Source organism: Rhincodon typus, chromosome 5, assembly GCF_021869965.1.
Source record: "Rhincodon typus isolate 14 chromosome 5, sRhiTyp1.1, whole genome shotgun sequence".
In the NCBI taxonomy this organism is placed as follows: domain Eukaryota; kingdom Metazoa; phylum Chordata; class Chondrichthyes; order Orectolobiformes; family Rhincodontidae; genus Rhincodon; species Rhincodon typus.
The window spans coordinates 83,266,208-83,279,795 of NC_063336.1; the positions used below are offsets into that span (position 1 = coordinate 83,266,208).

At 39.6% G+C, this 13,588-nt stretch overlaps 1 protein-coding gene across 1 annotated transcript in view; it reads left to right on the plus strand.

The window, feature by feature from the left end:
- The first annotated feature begins 92 nt into the window (after nt 1-92).
- cog2 (component of oligomeric golgi complex 2) overlaps nt 93-13,588 on the plus strand; it is a 40,263-nt gene continuing 26,767 nt past the window's right edge. The window contains exons 1-5 of the mRNA XM_048597082.1: nt 93-306; nt 5,461-5,622; nt 5,711-5,776; nt 7,180-7,260; nt 11,512-11,615. Of these exons, the coding sequence (XP_048453039.1) occupies nt 223-306; nt 5,461-5,622; nt 5,711-5,776; nt 7,180-7,260; nt 11,512-11,615 (497 nt within the window). The 5' untranslated portion in view covers nt 93-222. The remainder of the gene's footprint in view (nt 307-5,460; nt 5,623-5,710; nt 5,777-7,179; nt 7,261-11,511; nt 11,616-13,588) is intronic.

The window sequence follows — 13,588 nt, forward strand, 5'->3', positions numbered from 1 at the left end:
GTTCATGTACCAGATTTACAGCACCCACAGTTCTTTGGTTTTCAAAATGTCAAACCCATAGTGCAGTTGGAATGTTGCATAGGTCTTCCCGTGCGGTAGAGGACGCTGTAGACGGAGGTCTTGGGATGTGACACCTCTTGTTTCTCCTACACCCTCCTCAGTCCCGGCAGCTGCCATGTCGACAGAGGTTTAGGCCGCGGCTTCGATGAAAACTGACGGAGCATGGAGCTGCGGCGGGCGGCCGGGTCGCTCAATCTGCCCATGGGGCCTGACTCGCTCTGCTTCAATAAGGATGAGTTTATGAAGGTACACACCCGACGGGGCGGTGCCTAGCCGAGCGTTATTACCAACCCTAAAGCCGACATCCCCTTGCGGCCCGAGCCCGAGCCGTTGGTTTATACCCGGCTTGGGGACCTCCATCAACCCCCTCACTGGTCTCCCTGGATAAAGCCTGGCTCGGATCCTTCTGATGAATTTGCACTATTCCTCTCCCCAATCAGTTCGAGCCAACACGTCACATCAACAGCTATCAATCTGCAGTAACTCTCATTAACTGTGCTGACTACTCTGTCCCATCGATCAGGATCAGCAATGTTGCTGCAGACTTGCCTGCTGCATTCCCCATACCCTAGCATGTCATCATTGTGCAGCATCTCAGCTATCTTTAGGTCCAGGTATTGGGGTTAAAAAGTAGGTCCTCAAGAGTAGTAATATCTGGATTACTCCTGGTGCCACAAACTAGTGAGAGTAGGAATAGGAGAATGTGGCTGAGGTGCTCGTGCAGGGGAGAAGGATTCACATTTTCAGATCATTGGAATCTCTTCTGAGGCAGAAATGACCTCTGTAAGAAGGACAGATTGCATCTGAATTGGAAGGGACTAATGTACTGGCGGGGAGATTTGCTACAGCTGCTGGGGAGAATTTAAACTAGTGGGGTGGGGTCGGGACCCAGGGAGACACCAAGAAATGAAATCAGTCTGAGATTGATGCAGTTGGGAAAAGGAGCAAGTCAGTCAGGCAAGTTGGAACAAAGCAGAAGACAAGGCAGGACTGATAAATTAAACTGCATTTATTTCAATGTAAGAGGCCTAACAGGTAAGGTAGATTGACTCTGGGCATGGCTGGGAACATGGGACATGGATATCATAGCGATTACAGAGATGTGGCTCAGGAATAGATAGGACTGGCAGCTTAATGTTCCAGGGTATAGGTGCTATTAGGAAGGATAGAAAGGGGTGGAGAGAAAGAGAGGGGGAGTAATGTTTTTGATTAGGGATAACATTATGATTATACTTGGGGAGAATTTTCCTGGGAATACATCCAGGGAAGTTATTTGGATGGAACTGAGAAATAAGAAAGGGATGATCACCTCATTGGGATTGTACTGTAGACCCACCCCCAGTAATCAGTGGCAAATTGAGACACAAATTTGTAAGGACATCTCAGTTATCTGTAAGAATAATAGGGTGGGAATGGGAGAGGATTTTAACTTTCCACATGTAGACTGCCATAGTATTGAGGGCTTGGATGGAGAGGAATTTGTTAAGGGAGTACAAGAAAATTTTCTGATTCAATATGTGGATATACCTACCAGAGAAGGAGCAAAACTTGACCTACTCCTGGGAAATAGGGCAGGGCAGGTGACTAAGGTGTCAGTGTCGGAGCACTTTGGGGCCAGTGACCATAATTCTATTAGTTTTAAAATAGTGATGGAAAAGGATAGACCAAATCTAAAGGTTAAAATTCTAAATTGGAAGAAGGCCAATTTTGACAGTATAAGGCAACAATTTTTAAAAGTTGATTGGGGGACTGATGTTTGCAGGTAAAGGGATGGCTGGAAAATGGGATGTCTTCAAAAGTGAGATATCGAGAGACCAGAGACAGTATGTTCCTGTCAGGGTGAAGGGCAAAGGCTTGTAGGTGTAGGGAATGCTGGATGATTAGAGAAGTTGACGTTTTGGTCCAGAATAAGAAGGACACGTATGCTAGGTATAGACAGCAGGGATCGAGTGAATCTCTAAAAGAGTTTAAAGGCAGTAGGAGTATACTTAAGAGGGAAATCAGGAGGGCAAAAGGGGGACATGAGATATCTTTGGCAAGTAGGGTTAAGGAGCATCCAAAGGGTATCTACAAATACATTGAGGATAAACAAGTAACTAGGGAGTCAATAGGGATCCTTAAAGATCAGCAAGGCCACCTATGTGTGGAACCTCAGGAGATGGGTGAGATATTAAACGAGTGTTTTGCATCAGTGTTTACTGTGGAGAAGGATATGGAAGATATAGAACGTAGGGAAATAAACAGCGACATCTTCAAAAATGTCTATATTACAGAGGAGGAGGTGCTGGACATCTTAAAACGCGTAAAGTTGGATAAATCTCTGGGACCTAATCAGGTGTACCGTAGAACTGTGGGAAACTAGAGAAGTGATTGCTGGGTCCCTTGCTGAGATATTTGTATCATTGATAGCCACAGGTGAAATGCCGGAAATCTGAACGTTGGCAAAATGGCGCCACTATTTAAGGAAGGTGGTAAAGAAAAGCCAAGGAACTATACTCTGGTGAGCCTTGCATCAGTGGTGGGCAAGTTATTGGAGGGAATCCTGACAGACAGGATTTACATGTATTTGGAAAGGTAATGACAGATTAAGAATAGACAACATGGTTTTGTGTGTGGGAAATCGTGTCTCACTAACATAAGATTGAGTTTTTAAAAGAAGTAATGAAGAGGATTGATGAGAGCAGAGTGGAGGATGTGATCTATATGGACTTTAGTAAGGCTAAGGTTCTGCATGGTAGACTGGTTAGATCACATGGAGACAGGGAGAGCTAGCCATTTGGATTCAGAGCTGACTTGAAGGCAGAAGACCGAGGGGGTGGTGGTGGTGGGTTGCTTTTCAGACTGGAGGTCTGTGACCAGTGGTGTGCCTCAAGAATCGGTCCTGGGTCCATTGCTTTTCATCATCTATATAAATTATTTGGATGTGAATATAGGAGGTATGATTAGTAAGTTTGCAGATGACACCAATATTGGATATGTAGTGGACAGTGAAGAAGGTTATCTCAGAATACAACAGGACCTTGATCAGATGAGCCAATGGACCGAGGAGTGGCGGATGGAATTTAATTTAGATAAATGTGAGGTGCTGCATGTTGGAAAGGCAAATAAGGGCAGGATCTATACACTTAATGGTAAGGACCTGGGGAGTGTTGCTGAACAGAGACCTTGTTTGAAAAGGTTCATAATTCCATGTAAGTGGAGTCTCAGGTTGACAGGATAGTGAAGAAGGCATTTGGTATGCTTGCCCCTATTGGTCAGTGTATTGAGTATAGGAGTTGGGAGATCATGTTGTGGCTGTACAGGACTTCTGGAATACTGTGTGAAATTCAGGTCTGCCCACTGTAGGAAGGATGCTGTGAAACTTGACAGGGTTCAGAAACGATTTACAAAGATGTTGCTAGGGTTGGAGGATGTTGAGCTATAGGGAGAGGACGAATAGGCTGGGGCTATTTTCTCTGGAGCGTCAGAGGCTGAGGGATGACCTTATAGAGGTTCATAAAATTATGAGGAGCAATGATAGGGTGAATAGCCAAGGTCTTTTCCTCGGGGTGGGGTAGTCCATAATTAGAGGGTAAAGATTTAAAGTGAGAGGGGAAAGATATAATGGGACCTAAGGGGCATCTTTTTCATGCAGAGGGTGGTGCATGTGTGGAATGAGCTGGTACTGGAAGTGGTGGAGGCTGCTACAATTACAACATTTAAGAGGCATCTGATGGTTATATGAATAGTAAGGGTTTAGAGAGATATGGGCCAAATGCTGGCAAATGGGCCTAGATTAATTTAGAATATCTGTTTGGCGTGGATGAGTTGGACTGCAGGGTCTACTTCCGTGCTGTGTAGCTGTTTTGCTGTATGAGTATGACTCCTGTTAATTGAAACCCTGGCAATGACAATGGACTTTTCCAACCTCATTTTGACTTCAAGTGACTCTACATCCCCTATGCTTAGGAATTAACTTGTACGATCTATATGATGATATGAACCCAGACACCATTGCGACCAGACTCTTGCTGGATGAAATGGATGTCATAAGATTGTATGTACCCATGTGTGTATTTCCAATATTGTAGTTGTGCATTTGTGCTTAATTTTCAGAGAGTTCCAAAATGAATTGTTTTACTGTTTTATCTTACAATAAATCTCTCATCTGTCTTTAACGCAATTTGTTTTAACAGAAGAAATCATAAAAAGCCACCAGACTGTCCATTTTGGTGGGTTAAGGAACATTTTATTCTGCATTGTCCTTAGATTGGGTGAAAGAGTCATACAGCATGGAAACAGACCCCTCCGTCCAACTCATTTGCACCGACCAGACAGCCAAATCTGATCTAGCCCCCATTTGCCAGCATTTGGCCCATATCCCTCTAAGTCCTTCCTATTCATGTACCTGTCCAGATGCCTTTTAAATTTAAGTGTACCCATCTCCACTCCTTCCTCTGGCAGCTTGTTTCATACACGCACCACCCTCTGCGTGAAAAAATTACTCCTCAGTTCCCTTTTAAATGTTTCCCCTCTTCCCTTAAACCTGTGCTTTCTGGTTTTGGACTCCCCCCACCTAGGAAAATGATATTGGCTATTCACCCTATCCATGCCCCTCATGATTTTAAAAAATGCTCTGTAAGGTCAGTCCTCAGCCTCCAGGGAGAAAAGCCCCAGTGCATTCAGCCTGTCCGAATAGCTCAAACCCTCCAGTGCTGGCAACAGCCTTGAAAATCTTTTCTGCACCCTTATAAGTTTAACAACATCCTTCCTGTAGAAGTGCAACCAGAATTGAACACAGTATTCTAAAAGTAGCTTCACCAATGTCCTGTACAGCCACAACGTGACCTTCCAAAACCTATAATCAGTGTTCTGACCAATGAAGGCAAGTGTGCCAATACTTTCTTCACCACCCTCTTGACCTACGACTCCACTTTCGTGGAACTATGTACCTGAACCCCTGGGTCTCTTTGTTTGGCAACACTCGTCAAGGCCCTACCATTTATTGAGTAAGTCCTCTACTGGTTGCCTTCCTCACTTTTCTTCCATTTTCCCATACAACTGTGTCATGTAGACTTGTAGCCAGGACTTGCTATGATTCTGGTCAACTTGCTTCTTAAGATGGACTAACTTCAGACATTAATTACCCCTCTCAAGAGATCCTACTAACTAAGTTAAAAACATTTGTCCTGTTGGCATCTAGATTGGACTTTTGACCTTTTTCCTATCCAACAGCTTTACAGTTACAAAAATATATTTCAGATTTCCTAAATAATTGATGAAAGCTGTATTTATTAATTCTGAAGTACGACAAATTGTAAATTCATATCCTTTCTTCTGTGCATTAAAAGTTAAGTGTGTATTCATTAGGCTGAGATTTTCTTTGGATTCTTTGACATGTTCACTGCTTTCCATTTACAGGATGATTTTGATGTGGATCATTTTGTGTCTGAGTGCAGAAAACATGTTCAGTTGGAGACACTTCGGGATGATTTGGAACTTTATTATAAGCTCCTGAAAACTGCTATGGTAGAACTGATAAATAAAGACTATGCAGACTTTGTCAACCTTTCTACCAATTTGGTAAGGCACTTTCCACTTTCAATAAAACCTATGTAATTCTAATTGTTTGCATTTGCATTCTATTTTTAATTGTGACATTCTTTTTCAGGTTGGCATGGATCGAGCTTTGAAGCAACTGACAGTACCATTGGGCCAGTTGAGAGAAGAGGTGATGGTATGTCTTTGTATCTTGTCCTTGTATCATCCCTAGTTCTGAACCAATAACCAATAATAAATTGAAAATGTAACCTGCTTCAGGTTGAACCATCTGATAACTTGCTGATTTTGTTGATGTGTTCGTGGGCATTTTGTTTCCTGGTCAAAGAAAAGATAATGTTGAGGAAGGGAGCAGTTTATTACATTTGTCACGTAGAGCTAATATTATTAGCATAGTCTCAGGTCAATCATACATAAGGTTAAACACTGTAAAAAGATACTTCAGTAAGGTGCCTTTACTTGCACATGCAGCATTTGGCCTTCCAGAGTCAGATTGCCAGCTTTGAGTTCTGAACAATTTTGTCTTCGGGGTTTTCCCTGGGAACTGAATTTGAACTAGTCAAACGTATTTCACAATGGATCTTTATAACTGTCAAAAAGCGAGAGTCACAGAGCTTTTACAGCAAGGAAAGAGGCTCTTTAGCATTCATGGACAGCAAAATGGCTTTGCGCTCGGATGCTGAAATGCAACATGTCTTTTGCATGTGTGAATATCTTCATTAAGTTGTCACCTTGTCTTTCTTTTTTATGCCTGTGTGCCTTTGTCTCCTTTTTTGCTCTGCTTAATCTCTTTTGCTGTGTTTGAACTCTTGCTTTATCAAGTTAACTGCACCCATGTGACGGCATGAACAGTAATCAAGATGGGTTTGACAACTGAAGGGAGTACATGGATACAGTTGAGAGCTTTGATGAAGATAATGGTAGTAAAACTGAAAAGGTGCATCATCTGATTGACATAGACTGTAGCCAATCTGGTGAAACCAAAGTACTAACTGTAAAACAGTCGAATAACAAAGGCTAGCTCAAAACTCCAAAGCAAGCTCCAGCCACTGATCCTGGATTACTGAAAGAGGAATAGGCCAATAGAAAAATGTTTCCGAATAATACAGGCAACTATACGCAATGACATTTTGTTATGAAATGAGATATTTTCTACTTCAAGCTACTCTAATAAATTTAAATTGTTGAATTGTTTGTTTTATATTATGAGTTTTTTTGTTTTATGGATGTTATTTCCTCGACTTGCTGAAAAAAATTAAGTGGTGGCTAATGCCAATTTACAACATTGTTTGATCCTTTGTCTCTGGGAACGTCAGAAGGGAGGCAATTGATAGCTGTTTTAAACTGCTTTTTATTGATACTCATGGAATCGAGCTGTTTTGTTTTGTTGACATGACCATTCAGATGTTCAGTTATAATCAAGTTGTGAAGCAACTTGCACATGCTTCATATCAGCATTTGTAATTGTTAATCGTTTGCAGTACATAGAACAATACTAAATAATGGTATTTATTCCTCCCTTTTGCTTCTAGGTGTCATATCTTTATTTTCTAAGAAGGTTTTCTGTTTTTTGTGCTGTAGAGTCTCAAGCTGGCGGTTAGTGAAGGAATTCAAGCCATTGATGACCGTCTGCTTAAAGAAGATGACATCCGAAAGAAAAAGGTGAAATACTGTTTAATATCATATTAGGAACATTTAACTGAATGGATTTGTTAGGTTTCTGTGACTGCAGTTGTCAACATATGCCAAGAATGAAGCAAATATAAACTTTTTTAGAACTAAAATATATTTATGATTTCATTCACTGGCAGTTTCATTTTTTAGTTAAACTGTGCCTTCAATCTACTCTTATTGCCAATCCATGCCCCAAAAACCCCCATAGCCCATGTTTCAAATTATGTGCCATGTACTCCCAAGGTTCCTTATAGCTCCCATGCCAACTTACTCAGTACCCACCTTGGGCAAACCTCAGAAGCTAGGTTGAGAAGAAATAAAAGGCCTGAATATCCATTGCAGTGTTCGCTATCTTACAAATACAAAAAACACTTGAATTCATGAAACCTCTTTCAACATTTTTAATCCTCTGAGGTACTTAATTCCCATAACATCAACAAACTTGTATTTATAATACCAAATCAAAACAACTAATCCTTTAATAACCTCTTGGGATGTCAGTTGAACTGTGAATGTAGGACTCCTAATAATTATTTGTGGAAATCAGCCAAATATTAATAAAGACATAATGATAGCCCTTGGGCAAGTGTCAATAAGCCTCTATTGTAACTGCTAGAAGAGACCTTTTCGATTAACTGATTTAGGCAAGTTGTTTTTTTAATTTTTGTAAGGCTAGATATTTAAGTAGCTTCCTAATTTGAGATTTTAGAATATCTAAACACAAGCTGGCTGTTACTTGAATGTTTAAAGGGCTGGAAATTTTTATAATCTTGCAGCTTGACAATTCTACAGACTTCTGAGTCCCTAGTCTCTGGAGTGGAACTTAATGAAAGGACATTTATGTGAGGAAGTTCCCAGGATCAAACTTCACCATACTTTAGATTCTGCATTTAAATAGCATTTCTTTGTCTGTCTTGACTTTATTTATTTGATTCCTTCCCACTGATCACAGTATAAACAGGTTAAGTTGATTATTGCAGGGATTGTTGTGAATAATGTGTACTTAGGTTACCCAATATGTGTGGGTTGAGTTTTGTCATTATTTTTGGATGGACCTATTCAAAGTATTTGCATTGGATTGATAGGCCAACACACCCAGAATACCGAAATTCTTCTGCACTGGGTGTGTTTGTTCGACAGTTATGTGTGGGAGTAATGAGTGGTGTGAATTCTGTGAATGATGTTCTATCTAATGCAGTGAAGGGAAACAGAGTTTGATTTAATTTGTTCTGGGATATCTCTGAACAGATTTGGAGTGTTGCCTCTGCAGTTTTGTAGACAGTATCTGTTATTTTGGAGGGAGCAGTGTCAGGTTAGTGATCTCACAGTCAGAAGTCATGTGAGAAGAATAGAAATTGTGTTAAGCAGGTTATTTTCAGATTGAAGTTTGGACTGGGAACATGTTGACATTTTTTGAATTCTCTATATGCTATCTACCGCTTTTACGTGGAGTTCATCTATCTGTTTAGTATTAAATGAATTAGTTTGTTAATTTAGTGGGGACATGATGATCTTTTTGGCCTTGCAGCAGTGTCACTTGAGTGGTATGTGACCGCCCTGTGACAGTATCACTGAGAGTGGGATATAATGATTTTTGTGACTGTGTTGCTGTGAGTAGGATGTAATGGCCCTCTGACAGTGTTACTGTGAGTGGGATGTAATGGTCCTGTGACAACGGCTCTGAGTGCAGAGACTCCATGTGGCAAACCTGTTTGAATTTGTTTGAATCTCAATCTGATTGTGTGATGGCGCATTTGAGTTTATTCTCCATGACATATTTCAGTTTGCTGCAGAGACACTCATTCTCGAAATGAGCCCTCTGACCTTCAAATTTGCAGCATTCTCCTTTTGCTTTCTGCTCATCAATGCAGACTAGCAGGCTGTTATGCTGCACCTGAGGCATCTTACTCTTAATATTTTCCAAGTGGTTAAAAATAGCCCTTGCTGGTAATGTGATAACAGGATGAATATTGATTCTTGGGTCCTGTGGTAATTTAAATATCTCCAAGCTCTTGTCACTTGTTATCATTAGTCGTAGGTTACAATCTGTATTTGGTGATTCACTAGCTCACTGCATTCTAGATTCACAGCTGGTCGGCTGCCTCCCACCAAGTATAAATAAGGGTCATTGGACTCAATGATAACTCTTATTTTTCGCTCCACAGTCGCTGTAAGACCTGCTGAGTTTCTTTAGCACATTCTGTTTTTGTTTTAGGTTTCCAGCATCTGCATTTCTTTCTGGAAAGGTCATCCCTAGGGTTGCAAAGTCTGGAATGGTGAGGGGGAGGTGGAAATTTGAAGCAAAACTTTTAACTTCTCTGAATCCCAGATCTTACTTTGAATGTTTTCTCCAATGACATGACTTTGCTGCTGGGTGCTGCTAGCATTTTCTATTTTGATTCAGATTTCTGGGATTTGCAGTTTTCTGTAACTTGGATTTATACAGATATTGAATTTTATTTGTGGCCTGTTTCCGTTTACTTTCAATTTTTCTCTCACTGCTCCTTGGCTGCTGCATCAACCTATTCTGCATGCTGAGCCTAGTTCCATCTGCCAATTTGATTAATTTATATTGTGTTAATAAATTCCTGTTTATGCAGATTGGAAACAGTAAGAGACCTTAGGACCGATGCCCGGGGCACTTCACTGTACAAAGACTATTACAAAATCACTCATGGCTAGTATGGACTTCTTTCAGTTTCTATCTGCCTGATGTTTAAGACTAGAGAGGCAAGGATTGTTCTTCTTAGAGTAGAAATGGTTAAAATTATTTAGTCTAGGTGTTAAAAATTGGAATAATTCATAGCACAGAGGAGGCCATGCGATCTAACAAGCCTATGCTGGCTCTTTTGTACTTCCGCTCATTTCCCTCAACCCTGCAGGTTTGTATCTCTCTTATGCGCTTCAAATTTCCTTTGAAATCATTGATTGCTTCATCAGATTGCACATCAAATTTCCTTTGAGATAATTGATTGCTTCCACTTCCTCCACCCTCATGGGCAATGGGTTCAACATTCTTATCACTTGCTACATAAAACAAAAATCCTCCTCACATTCTCTGACTATCTGTTGCCCAAAACCTTACATCTCTTTTGTGGTCCTCTGCCATCAACTAATGGGAAGAATTTTTCCCTTTCTACCTTTTCTTATATCTCTATTATAATGCTGTATGTTTCAATCAAATCTCCTGCTTCAAGGAGAGCAACCCTAACCTTTCCAGCCTGATCTTCTATCTTGCCAGTCTTTTAAGTGGTACTTTGTCAGTGACAATCTTCATAAGGCGCTTTTACTACAGTAAATAAATAGAAACTGTTTGCCTTCATAGAGGTGTCAGTAGCCATAGGATTTGAATTGCCATTGGCAATAGTACCAGAGATGAGTTGTTGTGATCTGTCTGAAAAGTTGGTAGAAGCAAATTCAACAGCAACTTTCAGAGGGCAATTGGGTCTGTACTGATTTAAAAAAGTGTAGCCTGTGAGATGAGAGAGGAGAAGTAGGATTAATTGTATCCTTTTCAAAGGGCTTGCACAGACACAATGGAGTGAGTGGACTCCTGTGCTTTGATTCCACATTTTAAGCTCTTCTTTTGGATTTGGCCCTTTTAAACCTTGTACATATTGGTTCTAAAACCTTTCTTTTATCCCATATCTCATCAAATCTAATCATGTAATGGATGCTGTTTTGCCACTACTTCTATTTGCATTTTTTTTTAAATCCACCGCCTTCTGACTACAAGGTTAATGTGATAGCCACTGAACTATCATTGTTTCTTTGCAATGGTTGCAGCTGTGTGCATGTGGAGATGTGTCACACACAATAAAACACACTGAACTTATTTTTATTTCTGCCAGGATTAGAAGTAACCTATGGGTTCTTGAGATTAAATCATTGTTCATGTCGGTAGATGAACCATGAATTGGATATTTGAAGGTAAAATCCAGCTACCATTATATGTAACTTTTGAACCTAAGTCAGACCTATTTTCAAATAAACTTGTCCCTGGAGGTCAATTCACATTAGAACTGATTTGGTTGCAGCTATTGCATATATTGTAACATCGGTGCATTTCACTTGTCACTCATGGAGGCATGAATGAGAACCCTGGTGAACTAAACCTATACATTGAAATTGTATATTGATGTAAGAATGTACAGGTTGTGCTTTATAATTAAGAGTTGAATGTATAAAGTAAGTTGACTGTTATAAACACTTCTGCTTTACACACATGTACCCTTGCAGATGTGTGTGTTAAGACTGCTTCAAGTAATCCGATCAGTGGAGAAAATTGAGAAGATCCTTCACTCTCAGTCTTCCAAAGAGGCTTCCCCCTTAGAAACAAGTGGGTAAGTTTTGCGTCCTCTGCATTTTGTGAAACATCATGACCAAGTGTTCAACTGTTGTACATGAAAAGTAACGCTACTTTGTGACTTGAGAACAATGCAGCTGATGGTTGAGATGTAACCCATCCCAGCCTAATGGGTGGTGTAACAAATCACCCTTCATCCAGAGTTATGGATAATATTAATGAGGGTGAAATTAATGTTATGATCCCAGCTGATGTTATTACTAGACAAATCAGATCCCAGACAGGGGCTGGGCTTTTAGATCATGTTTTGATTTATTTTGACTCTAACAAAGAGGTCTGTCACTGAAGCATTAAGATATTGCTGTAGATTTTGCTTTAACAGTACAATGGAAGTTTATTAACAAAAGAAATGAAGATAAAATAGAATAAAGCATTTAAGCACATGTAACGCACATTCAAAGATCTTCTTTAAACACACAGCGAAAGTGTAATCTCATTAATCCCAAGCATTCTTTTATAAATTGAATAAAAAGGTTCACAAAATACCCAAAACACACATTGTATAGTATCTGAAATAAATATTATGAAGTACCATTAGAGTCCCTGTCTCTAATGTCTCAGTAGGTTTATGTCACTTGTGACAATATATAGACTGGAATTGCAGATTTATTATACACCTAGGTTTAAAAATACTCAGATTTAGTTAACCTCTTCAGGGTTTCATCCGAATACTTCTGGTCTGGGATTAGCATTAACTCTTCATCCTAAAGTAACCTAGTTCACTACATCCTTCCTTTCTCAGGACTATCACTCTGTACAGCCATATTTATTCAAGATCATCACAGGATTTCCCAAAATTCAAAGTAAGAGTTTAAAAAAAAAACTTCCATCTCTTAGTTATATGCGTTTCCCTTACGCTTAAAAAATGTTCCAGAAACCTCCAACAAGCCTTGAAACCCCATTATTTACAATGCTGCAATTCAAGACAACCTATGGTAAACAAAAACCCAAACTCTAAAGCTAGGCTTCCAACAACTGATTATTCACTTGAGATGCACAGAAAACCCACATGTTACTAACTCAAAAACCAAATAACCCAAGCTTGCAATAAGTGATATTGAAAAATATATAAATCACACAGTCAGTATTACATTTGTGATTGTCAATCACTACGGTTCTTCCTTGCCTTTGACCAAATCTTGCTTTTCTTGCAAAGACTGGGCCTAAAATTAGTCCCTGCGATTTTTAAAATGGAAATTGTGTCTACTTGTCTCTTTTTGCTTTGTTTTGCGCTAGAGACCTAAAACTAATTTAAAATTTGCCTGAAGGAATTAAGCATAAAGAAGTTGTGAAAGAGGAGATGAGAATGAGGGGCACAGATATAGAATGGTCACTGCTAATTTAAAAAGGGAAATTAGGAGAAAAACCTTTAGCTAAAGAGTGACAACAGTTTATAATTTGCTGCCACAAGGAGTGATTCAGGCAAATAATGTAAATGCTTGAAGGAGAAACTGTATAAACACATGAATAAAAAGGAGATGTTAATACCATGAAATTAAGAGGTGAGAAGAGACTCAAGTGAATCGTAAACGCTGGCACAGACCAGTTGGTCTGAATGACTGGTTTCTGGGTTGACAAGTGCAAATTTCCTCCAGTTGATTAGCTATTTATATAAAGAATTTAAGTTTGATCCTTTACAAACTGTTTAGAAAGAAGTGCAATGCAATCAGATCAATCAAAATATTTTTGAAAGCTAGTGAATTTTCTTTAAAAATAGTATTTTGATATAACTTTAAAATATGATTTTGAACAAGAAACATCGATGATCAACAGTAATAGAGTTGAACTTCAGATAAGACCAGCCATGTTCAAATTGAATGGCCCAGGAGTTTGGTTGTCAACATTGATGGACTTATTCTTGGAGATTTCATTATGATCTCCAACCTGAATCTATATGCCTGTTTACACACCCATATTTCCCCATTTCCAATAATTCTGTAACAAATAAAC